At 42.0% G+C, this 21100-nt stretch overlaps 1 protein-coding gene and 1 non-coding gene across 4 annotated transcripts in view; both read right to left on the minus strand.

Annotated features, from left to right (window-relative positions):
- Positions 1–364: 364 nt before the first annotated feature.
- The window catches only part of ENTPD4 (ectonucleoside triphosphate diphosphohydrolase 4), a 91440-nt gene continuing 70704 nt past the window's right edge, over positions 365–21100 (minus strand). For all 3 annotated transcript variants that reach the window (XM_073622213.1, XM_073622211.1, XM_073622212.1), the window contains exons 9-13: positions 20931–21097; positions 17029–17353; positions 16864–16949; positions 12463–12624; positions 365–9511 (exon numbers count right to left, since the gene is read on the minus strand). In XM_073622213.1, coding sequence (XP_073478314.1) covers positions 9283–9511; positions 12463–12624; positions 16864–16949; positions 17029–17353; positions 20931–21097 — 969 coding nt within the window. In that variant the 3' untranslated portion in view covers positions 365–9282. The remainder of the gene's footprint in view (positions 9512–12462; positions 12625–16863; positions 16950–17028; positions 17354–20930; positions 21098–21100) is intronic.
- On the minus strand, positions 4672–4853 carry LOC141135872 (U2 spliceosomal RNA). Its single transcript, XR_012243650.1, has one exon. It is a non-coding gene; the product is annotated as a U2 spliceosomal RNA (small nuclear RNA).

Genomic DNA, 21100 nt, shown 5'->3' on the forward strand with positions numbered 1-21100 from the left:
ATGGATGAATGATGACACATGTGTCTTGGTAACCGATACTCATGTCCTTAACAAACTGTACACATAAGCATCTTGTTCCAAAACATTAACTACTAAAGGATCAGACACTATTATTACATTCCTAGGGGGCCTTTAGTACTTTTAAAAATGCCATTGTATCTTCTCAGTTAGACCATGTCATCCCCCACTGCTCCCATTTCCGGCACCCTGTGGCTACCAAGTTACAGATGATCAGTAGGGATGGTGAGAGGCTGTGAAGACTAGTTCTAAAGACCGAGGACATCTTGATTTAATAAAATGGATCACACATCCAGCTGGAAACAGGAATAATTCCCTGCAAAGTCTACAGCAACAAAACCCACAATTGCAAGTATTCAGTTTTTTATTTAAATAAAATGATAAATTAACAGGCGTAAGACATAAAAAAAAAAAATTAAGAAAAACTTGCACATGAACTTTAAGTGGAGCTGGGAAGAGAAATTGCAGAAAGGAAGGCAAGCAGAATGTAGAGTGGAGCTGCTGGGTCATTGAAGGGGGAATAGAGCCGAAGAGAGGTTTATCCAAGAGCAGGAAGAAGAAAAGGAAGGACAGCAAGGACTGGGCATGAGATAACTCAGACAGAGCTGGCATGACTTAGACTTCTCATCACTCCTCTGCTGGAACGTGTCTTTCCAGCAGGCTCTGGGCTGACATCAACCTTTAACAGATGGATCAAGTCCCATACATGGTTATTAAAAGGAGGCAGTTTATGGGACATGTTCTGTTTTGTGTGCCAGCAGAGAAGCATAACAATCAATCAGATGGACTACTGGTTTTCCAATCTCAATAAATATGTTAAGCTGTAATGGGCTCAAATGGATTGGCCAGCATAACTTGGAAGACCTCTCCACCAAAAACAATTTTATTGTTGTGGACTCTGCTAGGGTTTGATGCCCTTCCACAGTTTTTTTGGTAGTGCTTTAAGTCTGACCTTAATTTGTTTGTGAGACTTGCTTATCCCCTTCTATCAGACACCTAAAAAAATTTGTAGGCTGTTGTGCTTTAAGGTAAACCTGTGTCGTACTAAAACCCTGTAAAACTGTCTCTGTCTCTGACTGCTGGATAAGAATGCAGACAAGGGGGCAGCACATTGTGAAGTTTAGTGAAGTCACCTGCTTAAAGAAACCCTGTCAGACCATTTAGTTCAACAATATTCCCTTAGGATTATATATGCATTTAACATATATTAGGCATGTTATATACCTGTAAAAGCCTTCATTGTGTGAGCTTCTAAAAGCCCTGAGACTGCTGCTGGGTGTCACCATCCCCGATGTGATGTCAGCAGCTCCCAAGCAGTCACTCAGTTGACACTGTATAATATTCCCCTGCCTTGCTTGTGTAGGGAGGGATGGATGAGTTAAGCCAACACAGAGAAGTGGTCTCCAAACTGAGGCCTGCAGGCCAGATGTGGCACTTTGCTTGTCTTTATCCGACCCTTGGGGCACCATTTCTTCCAATGATACAAGGCACTATTCTACTGACACCAACAATTAGGCTCCATTTCTTCTCCTACTGACACCAAGAGTGGCACATAACTCCTTCCACTTCCACACCAACAATGGGGCATAATTTTACCCACTGACATCAATGATGGGGGGGTACAATTCCCCCTACTGATACTAATGGCACTATTCCTCCTATTGACACCAATAATGGGGCACTATTCCTCCAATTTATCACCAATGATGAGGCATTAGTCTTTCAATAATATCCATGATGGGGTACAATTTCTCCTTCTACTGACTACTGCTATGTAATTTCTTACTCCCAAGCCTGAGGCTTTGTTGCTCTCACTGATGCTGTGGCATTTTCTACTACCACTGGCCACAGTCCGGCCCCCTAAAGTCTGAAGGACAATTACCTGGCCCCTTGTTTAGAAAGTTTGCAGACCCCTGGCAGTATAATTTCAAGAAGAGGAGAAAGCTATGATCTCTGCAAGGAGGGGCAGTGCTATCGAATGGATTAGTCATTTTTTAAAGTAAGTTCAAGAGCACATTGCTAGTGGATAAAAGAAAAAAAAAAAATCATTACAGAACAGGAAAGCGCTGCAATTAAGCTTTTAAAATACTTGATTTTTCTATGCGGTTACTGCATTATTTTAAGTTTATGACAGGGTCTCTTTAACTTAGAGATTCATGTCACACACACAAACAAAATTGCTGTGATGTTTTTTAGGACATGTAGGTCCCCCTTTATCAAGGTCACATACATAAATAGGAGGCACCATAGGGTGCTGCTTTGCTATAGAAACCATACAGTGCTGTCTGAGCCCCCTAAAATCTCCAATCTCTGGATATTTAGGCATGCCTATACAAATAAGAACATTTAGAAATCCTGTAATTGAAGATAAAATTTAAGGGGTTCTGGTGGAGTTTAGAGGGTGCTTACTATAAAGGAGTTTAAAGGTATGACCTGAAAACTCTTGCTGCCACCTAGCTACCAGTTATCTTTGTTTAAAGGTTTTATACAGCACAGGTTAATGTTAAGTTCATAGGGAGGCAGCCAGGGGTGCAACGCAACATCCAGTAAATTGAAATTTTCAGAAGGTCAGTAATGGCAAGCCCCGTATTTCTCTCAACACTTAGTTACTTTAATTTATTTGTCCAATTAATGAATGCATTGTAAAGTTTTCAATCAGATGCAACTGGAGTTTTTTTTTTTTTTTTTTTTTTTTTTTTACTGGATTGATGGAATATTAAATCAGGAAAGACCCAATTTACTGTTTTACCAGACCAAGCTGTACAAAATGGTCCCATAATGCGTTTGATGTGTATTGTGCACAAATTCAATGATTTATGTTTTGTAGGTGTAGGTGTTTTCTTTTGCCAAATAATTTTTCAAAAAGGATATCAAACCCAAAAATATACAGTACATGTATTGGGCATTAATACATGAAACAACTGAAATTAATGGGCATTAATACATGAAACAACTTGGAACTGTGACACAGCTGAGGTGGAGGAGATATCTGCCAAGAGTTTGTGGACACCTGACCATCATACCTACAGGACACTCCATTTCAAAATATGGAATCCTTCCCCCACTGCCGCACACTTTGTGGCTATAACACCCTTTACCCTTGAAGGTTTCCACACGATTTTGTACCTATTAAGCCTAAAGAGCATTTTTGAGGTCAGGTACAGATGGTGGATGATAAGACCTGGTTCAAATGAAAATTCCACTTCATCCCAAAAGCGTTCAATAGGTCTGTGTAGATAGACAAGGTGCTTTAGCACCCAAGGCAAAGTTTTCAATAGGGATGAGGTCATGGTTTTGTAAAGGCCACATGAATTCCTCCATGGGACTTGTCCCTGCTGGCTATTTTAATAAAGGAAGAATATCATTTTGCATCTCAGTATGTCGTGTTCCTGTTGCTGGTATAATTGACTTCATCCGTGGAGATGAGTCAAGCCAGCACCTGAGAAGTAATTATGGAGCGTGGAGTCTAATCTCACTTTGAGTGCCATGTGGAATGTTTAGCACGTTATTATAGAGCTGCCTTCGTCCAAAGGAGTGTAGTCATGCTGGAACAGAAAAAGGCCTTCTCCAAACTGTTGTCACAAGGCTTGAAGTGCACAATTGTCTAAAATGTTTTATATGCTGTAATATTATCAGTACCCTTCACTGGAAACACCTGAACTTAATTTTTTTTTTTTTTGAAAGCCCATGGCATGTGAAACACACTCAAAAACTTCACCGGTGCCAAAAAAATGTGCACACACATAGAGAGTGAAACACTAAAAAGTGCAACGAGTACACAAGCCCTCTAAAATCAGAGGGCCTTGCCCTGAATCCCCCGGTGCATTAGGCTCCTGATGGGGACAAGGGTACTTACATTTGGTCCATCTTGGCCCGAAACCAGAGGGACCCCTTTCTCTGGAGGGCCTACCGAAACAGACCCACCCAAGTACTAGGTGGGGGTCAAGGGCGAACTAAGCCAAAAGGCCATGTCCACCCCCTCCCAAGACTTTCAGGGCAGGCCCGAGGACCTGCAACCCTACCAGTCACACAGTGCAACAAACCATGTACAATGCAAAAATACAAAAAGTGACACACAAAAGGAATAAATAAAATAAAGTGGGGGAGCAAGGAAGTGGAGAGGAGAGTGAAAAGGTGGCCATTGTGCAATACAATGACCAGGCCCTCCGGCCAGGAATAAGAAAATTCCTCCGGTCCCAGCCAAAAGGCCCGACCCAGGAGGCAGGTGCTAAAAAAGCATGTAATGGTGCAGTGACCATGGTGCCACAAATCAAAGTGACCCTCGCTCTCAGTGATATTATGACACCCCTGGACTGCCACTCCAGGGGCACATACACCATAGGCTTTCGGTACCAACCCTGACCAACAACCCAGACCACAGCAGCCCCCACCCCAGCCAGAAAGGCCTGAAGTTCTGGGAGCTTGGTAAGAGCCCTTTACCATCAGGCCCCACCGTTGCTCCCATCACTCCTACCTAATTACATTCAGGGAATACTAACTGCTCCTCCCCCTCCAGCTAGAGAGGAGCCTGTGCTCTCTCACGAAAAACTGACCAGAGCTAGAGCTACCCCAATCTAGGCCAGAAGGCCAGGGACCCGACCCTCTGGGTCAGACCCAGATGCAGCACCCATCCTCACCAGGAGCACCCTTCTGGACGGCTCAGACTCGACCCCGCTGACACCAACAAGGATGATCAGATCTGAGCCACTACCAAAACCGCCCTTCCAGGTGCAATGACACCATTGGATTTGCATCTGCCCTCCCATAGTTCCTCCTCTGGCAACTGATAAGAACAGATACTACATTTGATCTTAGCCAAAAGGCCGAGAAGTGAACTTAAACTTGAAAGCAAATTTAAACACCTGAACTTAAATTATAATAAAAAGCAAAACTTTTTCTTTAGTTTTGGATACAGCGGAGAGGCATTGGAACACCTGTCAGTTTTTCTTGCCGTCTGTGCTCCCATTAGGGAGAGTCATTATTTATATTTGTCTGGTTTACCATTAGCATGGAAAGTAAAAGAAAATCACAAATTTTGGGTTGTCCCCAGAAAAGTATTAGAGGGGAAATCTTCCAATGCGGACACTAGTTCAGATGGCGTGGGGCCCCCAAGGGATTCCCTTACTTTGCAGGGATTTACTCTCACTTCCTGTTTTAGCTATGGGACAGGAAGTGATGGTAAATCTCCCTAATTGGGCATACATGGCAAAAAATAAACCAACAGGTGTTATAACCCTCCCTACTCTATCCAAAATGAAAAAAACATTTTGCCCATAGTTCTACTTTATTATTTTGGAGCGGTGTCTATGTAGTTTTGATAATATAGTGGTAGGTGGTATGATCAGGGGTCCTCAAACTTTTTGGCCATATAGTATATTTAAGTATGTAGGCATTAAAACTCAAAAAGAGGATGCAATGTGTCCCTTTTGGAAATGGAAAGCTAATCATTTATAACCAATATGATTCCCCTACAATAGGACTCAATTAAAAAAAAAAAAAAGATAATTTTAACCTAAAAGACAATAATTATTTGGTATTCTCTATTAAAAAAAAGCAGTACGGAAAAAGTGGAGTTTTTGGTCATTGCACTTAACCAAATACTCACTTTAAAGAACGCCAGCCGAAAGATGTCTGGTGTTTAGGGAGAACACCTCCAATTTTCCGTTCTTCAGTTGTTGAAAACTGTGCACCCACTATATACAATGTGTACAATAATACATTCACACCAGGCTCTGAAAACATGAACATGCAGACATGCAGGGAATGTCTCTATTCATATAGTTTTTATCATGTCTCTAACGTGGGACATTACCCTGTAAGCCATGTCACATATCATGAGACTGACACGTGTGAATCTGGTTTCATTAGCGGGACAGGCAGACGACATCTGTAAGCATTTATTTGAAAACCTAAACACACTATGTCCCTAGGGAACAGGTGTCTTCAGAAAACATTTGAATTCATAGAACCATAACCTTCATATAACCTCTGCAGTTTAAGTCTTGAGAGCTCTGAAGGGCACAAAGATAGCAGCAACTACTCCTTTAAATGACACGTTATGATTTCTCATCATAGAGCAGCATGGGAGAGACTCAGAGCACTGAGGATAGTACAGCAAGACTAAGGACAGAGACTGGAGTGAACAGATAATTTAAGGATAACCTTACCTTTCCATAAAAAAAATGAAAAGATGAATTCACTTTAAAAACTGTCCCAGTCCCCACTGCTCTATGCCAAGTTCCCACCGCCTCCGCCAGTCACTATAATGATGCACACCAAGAATCCTAACGAGACACAGCCCTGGTGGCTGTGTAGCATCATAATGCAGGCAATGTTGAACGGTGATTCATCAATGTGGCCACGTGACCAATGAAAATCTGTTGAGCCTTCTTTCCTCTGGGACCTGGTTCCAGAGGACAGAAGAGCTTCTCATTGGTCAATGCGGTAATGTGGCTGCCTTAACCAATTACCGCTACACAGCCACCGGAGGTGTGTAGTGAAGATTCTCAGTGTGTGGCCCCTTACTGGTGGAGGCAGTGGGACAGTGGTGTGGGACCAGCTAACTGCAGAGGGGACCAGGAGGGTAAGGTAGGTTTTCAGAGTTAGTTCACCTTTTCATTTTTTTATGAAAAATGTGAACTTACCCATTGACCTGTCGTCTTATGTAGAAAAGGCAGCCATTTTGTGGAATGAACCAATATTCCAATAGTACCGATTTACTTGGAGTTGACAACATTAGCAAGGCATGGAGGCATGGAACATAGACAAGGAGGCCATTTTGAGAGCTGAAAGAAAACCAGAGACAATAGGGATTGTTCCCACTGCAATTCTCTGACACATTGCTGATGATTGGCAGGTGGTTTTGACCTCTGACAACCGCCCTGCAAATACCAGGTCTAACAATGTGTACTAACTTGAATGACTTATTTCTACTTCTATAGATTTATGTTTTCTATGGAGTTAAGTCTTTTATGACTTCTCCAACCCAGGAAGTAAAGTGCTGGATGCTGTGTTACATCCACTCCAGTGTGGAGAAGTTTACTGAACAAAAAAAAAAAAAACCCAACAAAGGCAGCCATTTTTATAGATGGAACCACAATATCTTTCCTTATATTGGTACTTTCTAGTGCACTGAGGCTCTGCAATTGTGTCACAAATCTAGCTAGCTGTGGACAGTAACTCTTGCCACACTAAGGCCCCACACATGTACACAGCCATATACAGTTCCTTGCTGCCAGCAAGATCCTGCATTAAAAAAAAATGGTCTGTACTGTATTTCAGCTCATACAGTCTACACTTGTTTGTTCGCATGAGATGAGATGTGTACTATCTAAAGTAATTCCATGTATGCGCCGTCTAAACTTTTTTGAAATTTTGCCCCTAAGGAGACATTCACATGGTGGTAGAGCAGGACTTCAGCCTTTAGTCATTCTAAACCTGCATCACCCCCACTTACTACACATAGGAGTTGATTTACTAAAACTGGAGAGTGCATCCACATACCTTTGCATGCGTACAGCGTAACATACAGTCAAACCCCGGACTGTGGATGCAGACTCTTCTTGTTTTGGTTTACAGAGCTAAACGTCACAGACCAAAATGAAGCTGTGTGCATGGGTCAATAGCGTATAATACTGATGTATTCAAACCCATATATATTACAGATCTAAGCACAGCGATCCCTAAATGTTGTTTCTACACCTGTTTTTGACCGCACTTTGGTCCCCATCTTGGTCCTAATATGAAGAGGTCTGGATGTTTTACATGGCTGAGCAAACTAATACACAATTATACAGTTAAAGCGTTCCAAAACCCACAACAGTGAAATCAGTCTGTATATGCAGTAAAGCATGCTTGTTGTACTCACTATGGAACCTAAGAGGTTAATCACGCGCATTGTGTAAAAAGGCTGTTTGATCCTGTCTTCTCTGATCCTCCCCTCATTCCACTGTCCCCAATACATCTCCGGATAGAACAGAGCCTCTGGGACAAGCTGCACATGCTGTGTATTGCTAGAGAGTTTTTTTTTTTTGGGAGGGTGCATGTGATCCGCACAGGGCCAATCAGCACTGTCCAGAGGGTCAGGGGTCATGCGGCCTCATAGGACAGTCCGAGGAGAATGAATACTCCTCCTACAAGCTTTAACTAGTGCTCGGCCAGACACTGATAGAAGCCACAAGACTGCTATATACTGCTGATAAGAAAGGGTATTTAGCAGTTTATATTTACTACAATAATTGCATTTCCATGTTCTTTGGACTGTGGAAGACCAGATATAGTGAATGCAGGGTCCTGGGTTTAGTAACTTTTTAATATAGTGGCAATGATTTATGTAATGTAATGGGTGGTACCACAATGCAAGATTTCCCCAACACATGAAGCCGCAAATAAAATCTGCAACTTCAGCTTCTGATGAAACCTGGAGGTTCTGGTAGGTTCCTTGTTTTGCTACATACAGAGGTCAAAGTCAGATCGGAGTTTTCCATGTAAAAGAAAATCGGTCATGGAAGAAATATGTGGGCGGCCACTAATGACCTCTCTTCCTGAAAATGCTAGTTGCCTGTCTGCAATGCTGATGCCTTTATGCCTCACCACCCTAGAAAAAGGGCAGAGGTGAAGAACTCTAACACTTTCTGGTTTGTGGTCCAGAAAAACTGAGGTAAGACAAACAGCATCTTTTTTTTTTCCTGGAAGGAGGCTGGCACCAGTCAGCCCCATATTTAATAATAAACTGAGCATTCTTTCAGCTCTCAAAATGGCAGGCCTCTGGGAAGCAGATACAAGTAAACATCACAATACATAACAGTTCATATCTCTTCCTATCAAACAATAAGCTGTGCATCTTACAGTACTGAGATCATATTTTGAAACACAACTTCTATTTAAACCTTGCAGAGCTCATAGAAAACAAATGTCTGTTGCCATGGAGTAAAGTGCAAGGTAAGCATTATTACAGAAGACAGTGTGTTCTCCCTGTTGCGGGAAACCCTAAAGTGGAAATGTATGTGCTGTGTCCTCCATAGAGGTCACATGAACACATCTTGCACCCCTTTTTATTAACAGGTAGGGGACCCTGAGGCATAAAACATGGCTTTAATCTGTTTCCTCCCATCCAGGATGGCATTGCAGGAGCCAAGGTCATCCTCACCAAGGTTCCTCTCTTTCCAGCAGAGGGAGCCACTAGACGGTTCACAAAGTCCTTCTTAGCTAACCCATTCCACCAAACAGGGTGGTGAGGATGTGCAACATATTGCTGTCAGTTCTTTACAAGGTGCCAGGGAGCCCAGATGGCTGCAGTCCTTGCTCCACCCAAAGTGCAGAGGAAGATGTGTTCCGCTGCATGCGCCGGTGAATACGTCTAAGCCTTAGCAGGTACAGCATAATAGACAGCAGGACCACCATGAAACACACCAGGAACAGGTAGTGGTTGTACACAAAAGACGCTCCACGCCAGTGTGGATGACTGCCACGAAACTGGTCTTGCTGAATGTCCCTGTAGATGAGAAATAAGATAAAAAATATATGACAAAGACTGCAGTAAAGATATAGATAGTATACATAGGCTTACATCAAGGAACCCCTATGTAAAGGTCAGCTATAGATGTGGAATTAATTCTGTTCATTTACTATTGGCAGACCACTGCCTGTATTTGTTGATTAATAGATTCTAAGTGTTTTTGAAGTTTAGTTATGTTCAATACACCTAAATTGCATATTTTTTATGGATTTGTTATTGGCTATCTAAACAAAAGTTTGTCTTCAGTCCACTAAAAGTGGTATTTTATTTATAGGTGAAGCATAGTGGGCTGAATCAGACCCTAGATCCTTCTATATCTTGAATATTAGTGAGTGTTGATTTTATAAATCCTGCTCATGTTCATCTGGAAGTGTTAAATCTCAAAAAATAGAAAAAGATGGTGCTATTTAGCTCCATCAAAGTCCCATCTTTTTCTATTTTTTGCGATTGCTTTACAGAGATCTGGTGCTGAGGTTACAAAACATACCACTTATTTAATGTTTAAAGTGTTCCTGTCCACCTTCGCCCACCTAAGCTCCTGCTGCATTCATATATCCATAATATAAAATAAAGGATTCAACAGTCTCCGTGACTGTACTCATCGCTGGTTCTCATCCTACCTATCCCACCGCTCTTTTAGTGTCACTTACAACTCTACTTCCTCCTCTCCTCTTCCTTTCTCCGTGGATGTCCTCCAAGGTTCTGTTCTTGGACCTCTCCTTTTCTCAATCTACACCACCTCCCTGGGTCAAATGATTGCCTCTCATGGCTTTCAAAATCATCTCTACGCTGATGACACCCAAATCTATCTCTCCACCCCCCAGCTGTCTCCCTCTGTCTCCTCACGCATCACCAACTTACTAGAAGACATATCAGCCTGGATGTTACATCACTTCCTCAAACTCAACCTATCCAAAACCGAGCTCAAGATATCTACTCCAATCTGTCCGACTTTCTCCTACTTTGTCCACTTTCAGACGATCTCTGAAAACTCATCTCTTCAGAGAAGCCTATCTGGCCCCCACCTAACAACTGTACATTTATTCTCTCCATCAGCACATCCCCCGCAGTTATTACCTCTTGTATCTCTTGACCTTCCCTTTTAGATTGTGAGCTCTAAGGAGCAGGGCCCTCTGATTCCTACTGTATTCAAGTGTATTGTATTTATACTGTCTACCCTCAAGTTGTAAAGCGCTGCATAAACTGTTGGCGCTATATAAATTCTGTATAATAATAATAATAAAAAATATTAACAGAGAGCTGGATCTCCCTCCCTATGACCACAGCAGGTGTGCAGGGCCAGGAAGTCAAGTGAAGAGTAAGAATGGGCTTGGGTGTGTTCCCAGATCCCACATGCCCGATCCCGCCAGGAACCCGACACTGCACACCGCTAATCACAGGCAGTGAGACATTTCCCACTCTGCAGCTGCACAGATTGAGAAATGTCTCATTGCCTGTGATTAGGGGTGTGCAGTGTCAGCTTCCTGGCGGGATTGGACAAGTGGGGTCCCGAACACGCCTGAGCCCATCTCTAGTGAAGAGATCTCTTCAATCAAGTCCAAAAAAGATATAAAACTTTCTAAGGCAGACCTGGGCAATTTGCAGCCCCAGGGCTACATCAGTCCCTGGATGCCTCCACTTACTGAGGAAGCTGACAGATGTCCGTGTGGAGAGCTGCAGGAACTGGAAGGAGATCTGATTAGTACAGTGGGGAGGATTGGTTCTGGTGGGAGAGTGCAGTCTAGGAGACATCTCAATGCTCTCCTGCTACTCTGCTGCCAGGCCAAGTTCTTCCAGAGTTAGTGCCTGCACACTGCAAATCCCAGGAGCCGTGCACCTGTTCTTCACTCCAGGTCAGGATCTGCAGAAATCCCCACTGTACCAATCTCAGGATCTCTCCTTCCAATCACAATGCTTTTCAGAGAACATTTTACAGGCAGTGAGCAAGTCTTGTATTGCCTCCTCACTGCCTGACTTAACGCTATAATGCCGCACTCCAATTGCATGCACTGCACGTGGTTGCAGCACGGCTCCGCTGAACTCAATGGGAAGGTATGACAAGTGGTGCTGCTTGTCAAACTCTACAGTCCAAGGCAAAAATGCAGTGGCTGCGGCATGTGAAAAAGCCCTGTCCGGCTGTAATTTTACAGTTTGGGTGGGCAGCCATCCATCTTCACCACCCCCTGACTACCCACCATCTGAAAGAGACCTATTTCTTGAGCAGTTGTATCTATGACTCCTAGTGCCAGCTGTTTGTTTTTTACATGTATATTTTACTCACGGACCTTCCCAGGTCCAAAATTCATATTGAGCAGAATTAAGTTCAGCCCTCAACAGTCCCAGCTTCTCATGTGGCCCTTTGGGAAAATTAATTAGCCACACCCCCTGCTCTAGGGGTTTTATCTCTCCTGCATCTAACAAAAAGTGAAACTGTTCATAAAATAATAGGCTAGTCTTTACAACAGCAAGAAAAGACATATATCCTCCTGGGACACTGGACAAGAACTGAGACATGCTGGTAGTAGGAGGGGTTATTCTGTCTGCCAGTGTCAAATTCCCCTGTAGGCGACAGCGTAACCAAAAGTTTTAAGACTTCCTATGTCCCTCAATGGACAATAAAGAAAAACAATTTTTTTCAGATTTGGATTGAGAGTGAAAGAGTTAAAACTTCAGCTGTGCTTTTTTTGGGGAGGTTTTCCCTTATTTCCAGCCCCTGTGACACCTGTACAGGAAAAGGAAGGGTGTGAGCGTCCCTAGAACGGGAAGGCAGAGACAGCGATAAAGCCATACTCAGAGTCTCTAACCTTTCCGCACTCTACTAGCGCTGTGTAAATTAATGGCGCTATACAAGTACCTGAAATAATTGGAAGTAGTAAGCATCTTCATTGCTACACAACTTGTTTTTTTTTTTTTTTTGTATTTTATACCTCAGTGGTAAAAATCGTGTTCTATACAAGATGGCTCCCAGCGTCCACTGCACCTCCTTGTCATACACTTGCAGCACAGTCTTTAGACTGCTGTAATTAGCAGGAAATGAGAAACCATTGTGGAAGACTTCATACATCCAAGCTGACTTGAAGCACTGGTACCTGTATGCAAAACAGGACAAGGGTTTTTGGAAGAGGTTCTAACATTAAACCTAAAAATAATCACACATTTAAATCAATGCACAGAAATCCCACCCGATGACCAAAACCCTTCAAGTGTGTGTCAGACAAGACACACAAATTGTGAGGACTATGTTTAGCAAAAAAAGCAGGATACTAGTGAGCTGACAAGCCTCTGCTGCACTGAAATCCCAAGCAACATTGCCAGCTCCACCCTGTTCTTCTCTGGGGGATTACATAACACTCCATCTTTATGTTATGGAGAGAAGAGTCAGTTTTGTCATCCAGAAGGGGGAGAACTAGGCAGGGCTGAAAATATTACTTGGGATATCAGTGCAGCAGTAGCATTTTGTTGTCAGCTTACATAGGAAATTCACTGGAGCTCACTTAATTTCTGGCAGGATCAACAGGTATTTTAAACAGAACATGGGAAAATGTGCATGTATTGCAGAGATTTGCTAATTTTTTTTAATTTTATTTTTATTTTACCCAGACATAAGGGAACTTCTCGCTATTATGTAAAAGCTTATCTTGGTTCAGCTACCACTTTAGGACCAATTCAAATAATTTCAAGTGTATAGTGCTTATATTAATTCCATCATAATGACATGGATGAAACTAGATAAGAAATATGAAAACAGATCAGACCTAATGATCGACAAGGTGTGCATTGGGGATGGCATAGTGGGCGTTTTAAGCTACGTATTTATAACTGGTTGCTATAGGTTATGGCACTTAGTTTTCTAAACCACAACTAAAGTCCTGAATGACAGTCAATACCCCCCCCCCCCCCCCCCCCACAGACACTGCAGCTTATAGTGGGAGAGTTACAGTAAACAGAAGCAGATCTGCCAATCCAGAAAGCAGTAGGGAGTGCTAGGAACAGCCAGATACTACAGACTTCTGAATTCGCAATGATAATGTTGATAGCTGCAACATCCTTTTATCCCACTGTAGTACAGGAAAAGACTATATGAGAATAGCAACTCTTCTCTGAATTCATTAGCAGTGCAGCATTGTTGTCATACCATCATGGGAAGCTGCACTGGTTGAACCAACAGGTATTTGTGGGACTTTGCAGGGGGGGCTAAAAGAAAACTGAAAATGCAGATGAACTTATAATTAGGTGCTGCAGCAAAATTTTCTTAATTGGAGTTTATGGTTCTAATTTAAGTACAGGCAAGTGGGTTAACAAAAATAAATGTTTTCACACAAAGTTAAAAATGCTATAATCAATTGAGGATGTTAGGCATAGATGTAGGCCATGTGTCCTGAACAACATCAACAAAGTTCCCAAGTTCTACATTCATCTCCTCTCCCCTGCCACTATTACCAGCAATTACTGTCCGTAATGGCAGCCAGGGATTGCTTTGCATTACACAACAGGAACAGCAGTCAAAATACAACTGCTCCTGTGCAAAATTACAGTTGTAGATCATTTTTTATTTGCCCACAGCTGGGCTTTAAAGAAACCTTACAAGTTAAAAAATACATTAAAAATGTATTTCTTTTTAAGCCTCAATAACCCATAACGTGGTTATAAACCCCCCTGACCTATTTTTACATATAGGTAAGCCTATATGTACTGAAAATATCTCCTAAACGTGTGCCGTTTAGGAGATATTTTATGTACACTGCGCTGTCATTGGCACATGCACAGTGAAGAAACGGCCCTCCGTGCCGTTTCTCCCACAGCGTGTGCCGTGACTGGCGGCTCCCGTGCACATGCACGACAGTGATGTCACGCGGCTTCGGCCAGTCACAGAGCCGGAGTCGGCAGCCCCAGAAGGAAGAAGGGTGAAGATGGATAGCAGACTTTGTGTGCAGGTAAGTGGCACAAAATGGGCTAGTGTGCAATACATACTAGCCCATTATGCTTTTACTTTGCAGGGGAATTATGCTTTTACTACATGGACTGAATTTAATCTGGCTCGATATCCTTCCATCTGAAAATCTACAGAGCATGGCAGAAATCTGTTGGCCAAATAAGAGGCTGCATACAATCAGATGCATTCACTGTGTAGATATTATTATTTTACAGGATTTATAGTTTGTAGAGCGCTTTACAAAATGGAGGGAAACAGTACAGTTCCATACAAGTGAATACAAGTGTGACCAGACGGTCCTACTTGATAGGGCTTACAGAACAATAGTCGGCAGGAAAGGTTCCTCCATCCACTTTATTTAGCATGGACAAGGAAATTGTTGGGCTGAATGAGAGAAATCTCACAGTGTATGGCCAGCATAATATAAGATCAAATTCCTCCCCTTTTTTTTTCATTACTATTTTTTTCCATTATTATTTTCCTTTTTTTATTTTCTTTCATTTGCAAACAACTGCTAGGCTTTTGCATCAAAAACATCTTTTTAGGATCATTGTTAATGAGACACATTAGAGAATAAAATATATCCTTTTATTTTTATTTCTTTTTTTACAGTAAAACATTTTTTTTTAACCCATACTGGTCAAAAAAAATATATACATTTTTTTGGTCTTTTTGACTATGGATGAAATAGAAAATAATTTGAGCAAGGCAAGCCTAGTTTGCCCCCCAAAAAGACTATGTATTACTTTGTTATGTCAAAAGAATGACAAGGTTTTCTATGAGCAGGGTTTTTTTCTTTCAGAAAATAGGTGCAGGAACTTAACCACGACCCCCACACACCCTCCAAACCGTATCAAATAGTGGGAAAAGAGGGAAAGACAGGAAGCGCCACCTGAGTAGTATTATGCCCTGTACACACGATCGGACATTGATCGGACATTCCAACAACAAAACCCAGCAAATTTTTTCAAACGGATGTTGGCTCAAACTTGTCTTGCGTACACACGGTCACACAAAGTTGTTGGAAAATCCGATCGCTCTGAACGCAGTGACGTAAAACACGTACGTCGGGACTATAAACGGGGCAGTAGCCAATAGCTTTCCTCTTAATTTATTCTGAGCATGCGTGGCACTTTGTGCTTCGGATTTGTGTACACACGATCAGAATTTAAACGATCGGATTTTGTTGTCGGAAAATTTTATATCCTGCTCTCAAACTTTGTGTGTCGGAAATTCCGACGGAAAAAGTCCGATGGAGCCCACACACGATCGGAATTTCCAACAACACAATCCGATCGCATTTTAGTGTAAACAATTTAATGATCAAGATACAAAACACTCACAAGATATAGATTTAAAAAATGCTCATCTGTAGTAGAGTGTCACTTAGGTCTCTCCTAAACGTCCTCGCACTGTATTCAAGGGCTTCCTGGTGGACACAGGACGGACTACAGACCTCCCTGTAGGGGTACAGGGAGGTCTGTAGTCCGTCCTGTGTCCACCAGGAAGTCCAACAAAACCAGCGTGGAATGCACGGAAATGACGTCACCGGAAGTGGGGAGACAGCCGGGAACACTGCATTGGATTGGCTACAAGCTTGGAGCATCAGCTCCTTCTACTGGCCTGAGGCTTTGTATCAAATAGTGGGTGTGGTCAAATTTCACTTACGGTGGCAGGATCTTAAAGGGGCACTAAATACCAGGAGTGCATTAGGTACTAAGCGCAGAGTTTGGGGGAGGGGTTTACACACAGAGTGCAGAGTTCGGGGGTGCGCTATGTACATACTATGGAGTTCAGGGGTGCGCTGCACACAGAGTGCAGAGTTCAGAGTTCAGCCTTCTTCCACAGCTGCTTACCCCTGCATCCCCCATCCACATCTCACATTCACCCCTCATCAGCTGTGACCTCTGCTTGCAACCCCCCCCCCCCCACCACCACCACCGTCCCATCTTCTCCCCCTCCTTTAAAACTCCACCATCTTCCACAAGTCTTACTTTTGTTGCTTTATTAGCTGGATGATCACCTCTTTCACTTGCAGGAAAATCATCCAGTAGAGGTGTAGGCATCCGCACTATGCCCCGGGCACCTGCATCTCCCCTGTCCCCATCCTGCACTCAGTGGGAGCCGCTCAGCAGGTCAGATCTGTGGGAACCGTTGGGAGACAAGCTGTCACTTGTAAACACAGAAGCCAGGCCTGAGCCAGAGGTGGTGGAACTGAGTTCCACCAAGTTCCAGCTGAAAAAATGCCCTGTGTACGAGTAAACAGACCCATAATGGAAACTTAAAAATTGCTTTGGTCCAAAAGGGGTAGAAAGGTATGAGAGCTGAAGTGGTTATACAAATAAGGAGTAAAGTTCTGCTATTGTTTACTACTACATTATTTTTTAATACTCACTTAAGTCGGTGCATATCAGCATGTGAAGCATACAGACCACGGTCAAATCTCTCCTTTAAAACAGACCACTTAGTGGCACAGTAATCCTGAGAACAAACACAGAAGCTGTTAGAAATATTAACCTAACCCTCATTGGTTTGTAAATGGCAGGTGACATGAGTTTACCTGTGCTGCCTTCAGAAAGCGCGCTGAGTTGTAGTCCCCACCCATACGTAGCACATCTTCAGTGCAGTAATAGAACTCTGAGAAGCCATAGAACTCACTGTTGTGGTATGGCAGAGGTGGCTGGTAGATACCATTTAAAGTAGTCTGTGTTTCATTGGATAAGTTCATAAGAGGCTGGATGATTCGATGGCAGAGATGAAAGTCACCTGTTCCACGTACAAACATGGTTTGTGCCCCCTGTTGTATTTTATCTGGGATGTCCAAAGGAAGGCATGGATCCAGGTATGGCATGTCTGGAGACTGTCCCAACTTCTTCCCTAGAAGTCTTAAGGGAGAGAGAACTGTCACCGACCCCAACATTTATTGAACCACAAATTTTTGTGCTGACAACTTGATTATGGTTTTTATAATTCAGTGCTCTATAGTTAGGCTTAGAACTGTGGCCAAAACCAGGTTTATGTGTTTGTTGGTGTTAAAGAGGTTATAACCCTAATAAGAAGAAAAAAAAAAAAAAAGATCCTGTTCCCTTATAGCAGGATAAACAGTATTGAGATTGTGCTGTCTAATCTGTCCCTTTTTATGCTGTAAAAAAACTGGTTAATCCTGCCTGTTCCTGTGTCCCCCTATGTAAACTGATCACAGTAATCATGCCTGCCAATTCATGATACCGTGGTCAGTTTACATGCCTCCGTTATCCTGCTGCTCTCCACTCTCCCCCTCTCCCCTGCCTGTCAGGTCCTGTGTGTGAGCGATCTCTTCCCCGCTGTGTAAAGTAAAGTCAGTAAAGTCAGAGTATGATTACTGCATGCCCCTCTGTTCTACCAAGCTATACTACATAGTGTAAATGTTTGTATTAAATTATGCCTCTAAATAGTATAAAGTAAATAATGATCAGTGCAGCTTGATGATATATATAAAATATTAACAATAAACGATAAATGATGTGCAAAATTGCGATTATGCAAATAGCTAATGATGCTGTGCAAAATAACTGAAGCAACAGTAGTCCTATGTTCAGTGTAGATGAATACTGAAGTGCCTATGTTGTAACTGTGCAAAACCGCATAATGATACTGTGTAAAAATCGCTAAAAAACAACAATAAACAGTGCTGGGTATGTGCACGTATAATAGTAATTCTGGGTATTAATATACTGATGTGAATGCATAGTATATATTTATGTACAAAACAGCTAAAGTGCCAATAGCCCTATGTTTAGTGTACATAGACATGGAATGACTATGTTGCAACTGTGCAAAAACGCATGATGCTGCTGTGTAAAACTGCTGAAAACAACAATAAACAGTGCTAAACAAAAACAATCAGAGTGCGTGCACTAAGCGCTGTGCAAATGCAATAATGATCCTAGATATTAATGCCCTAATTCCAGTGTAACCACAAAATATGTAAAATAAATAAATAATGATGTATAATACCAATAACACAATGCTTGTGTTAAAAATTGTGACTGTGAGCTGACAATTGTTTTCAGCGATTTTACACAGCAGCATCATGCGTTTTTGCACAGTTGTAACATAGTCAGAATTACTATTATACGTGCATATACCCAGATTGGTTTGTTCAGCACTGTTTATTGTTATTGTTACACAGCACCATTATGCGTTTTTGCACATAAGCACTTTAGTATTCATCTACACTGAACATAGGGCTACTGTTGCTTCAGTTATTTTGCACAGCATCATTATTTATTTATTTACATAATCTCAATTAGCAATAATTGCAATTAGCGATTTTGTACATCATTTATCGCTTATTGTTAAATATTTCATATATATCATCAAACTGCGCTGATCATCATTTACTTTATACCATTTAAGTGCATTTACACACTTTGGATCTAGCTGCAACTTATCTAATTAGCATATACCCAGCGATTTTACATAGCAGCATCATGCGTTTTTGCACAGTTGCAACTTAGCCATTCTATGTTTATGTACTCTGAACATAGGGCTATTGGCACTTTAATATATACTATGCATTTACATTAGTATATTAATACCCAGAATCACTATTGCATTTGCACAACACTATATGCACATACTCAGATTGGTTTGTTCAGCACTGTTTATTGTTGTTTTTTGGCGATTTTTACACAGCATCATTATGCGGTTTTGCACAGTTACAACATAGGCACTTCAGTATTCATCTACACTGAACATAGGGCTACTGTTGCTTCAGTTATTTTGCACAGCACCATTAGCAATTTGCATAATCGCAATTAGCGATTTTGCACATCATTTATCGTTTATTTTATATATATTATCAAGCTGCGCTGATCATTATTTACTTTATACCATTTAAGTGCATTTATACACTTTAGATCTTGCTGCCACTTATCAAATTAGCATATATTCACTTTGATAGCGCGAAGGATCTTACTTACATTATCTATGCCTCTAAATACCTTCTTTCAGATCGGTCACGTGACCTTTGGTCGCTCTTCTCCCCAATCTAAAGGGCTACAACCGTAGCCCTTAGATCGGGGAAGGAGAGTGGCCAGGGGTCACGTGACCGAACAGAAATGACCTGAAAGAAGGTATTTAGAGGCATAATTTTATACAAACATTTACACTATGTAGTATAGCTTGGTAGAACAGAAGGGCTGACAGTAATCATATTCTGACTTTAGAACCACTTTAAAGGCCGAGTTCACATATGTGCGCCCACGGTTTTCAGCCTGGGGTCCAGTGCATTTTTTGCCTGAATTCGCACCTGAACCAGACCCAAAAACGCACAGGCCCCTTCTGGAAACTGCACCGCGGCCGCCCTGGACATGTGTGAACCGGCTACATTGAGAGCCGGTCACACTCACATGTCATGAGAATTAGATGCGCTGAAAACCTCCATTTCCCCCGGTAACCACTTCTAGAAGGGCAAAAATAAGGGAAAATCCAAATTCGTGAGTTGTCCCCATAAAGGAGTAGAGGGGCAAATATTCTAATAGGGACATATGCTCCCATGAGGGGATTTCCATTACTTTGGAGAGATTTCCTCTCTTTCTCGCTCTGTAAAGACAACCATAGACAAATCGAAGTTCAGCCGTTTCAGCAGGAACCAGCCAGTTTAAATCCACCTATGGACAGGCAGGTTATACTGAAATTGATCAATTGATCAACTTCAGTACAACCAACCTGTCAGGTTTTTTTTGTTCGATCACTATGGCTGCTATAGCGGCCAGCAGCGATCATTGTATTCTGACAGCTGGGAAACCTCCCGCTGTCAGAATACAATAGCACAGCGAGAGGGATTCCCCCACTCACACCGAATGTGTTAATGGGGAAATTGAGCAATTTTCTTTCTTTCAACATGTGGTTGAAGGGAACAAAACTGCATAATGTATAGTCTGCCTGACTGTGTTGATATGAGAATCAAGCAATTTTCTTTCCTTCAATCTGTGATTGAAGGAAAGAAAATTGCATAATATATGGGCAGCCTTATATTTATAGGACAGAAAGTGAAGGAAAATTTCCTCAATGGGACACAGAAAGCAAAATAATTTAAAAAAACTGACAAGGGATTTGCCATTTCCTACTCTACTTTCACTATGCAAAACTAAAAAACAAGTTTAGGATTTAGATAGACCCATCTTTGCAAACAGAAAGTTTATATTGCTCTTGCATTTCTCCTGCATTGTGGAGCTTAAAGGCAAACATATTACTATAAAAATTAAATCACTATAAAAACTCTAGCTTGTAGTAAGAATGAAATCAGCTGTCTCTCTTGCAAAAGAGAGCATCGGGCAGCTTCTGACTCTTGTGAATGAGATGTACTGTAGGCAGGTTCACGAACATTTCATTTTTGGAACGCACTGCCAAATGAAGGCATTCAAATAAACTACATTTAAATGTATAAAACAATAAAAATGTGGCTGTGTTTCTAACCTGTTCTTTTCCATTGTACTGAGGAAGATGTGCTCCTCATATCTTTGTCGAGCAGCATTGCCCCCAAAGCCCAAGAAAGTGGCCACGTACACCCTGTACACGTGCTGTGTCTCGTGGGCATCACAGCCAAGGTTGAACTCTGCCAGCAGGTTCTTAGCCATCTCTTCCTG

The sequence above is a fragment of the Aquarana catesbeiana genome, linkage group LG03 (genome assembly GCF_042186555.1).
Source record: "Aquarana catesbeiana isolate 2022-GZ linkage group LG03, ASM4218655v1, whole genome shotgun sequence".
Taxonomy (NCBI): domain Eukaryota; kingdom Metazoa; phylum Chordata; class Amphibia; order Anura; family Ranidae; genus Aquarana; species Aquarana catesbeiana.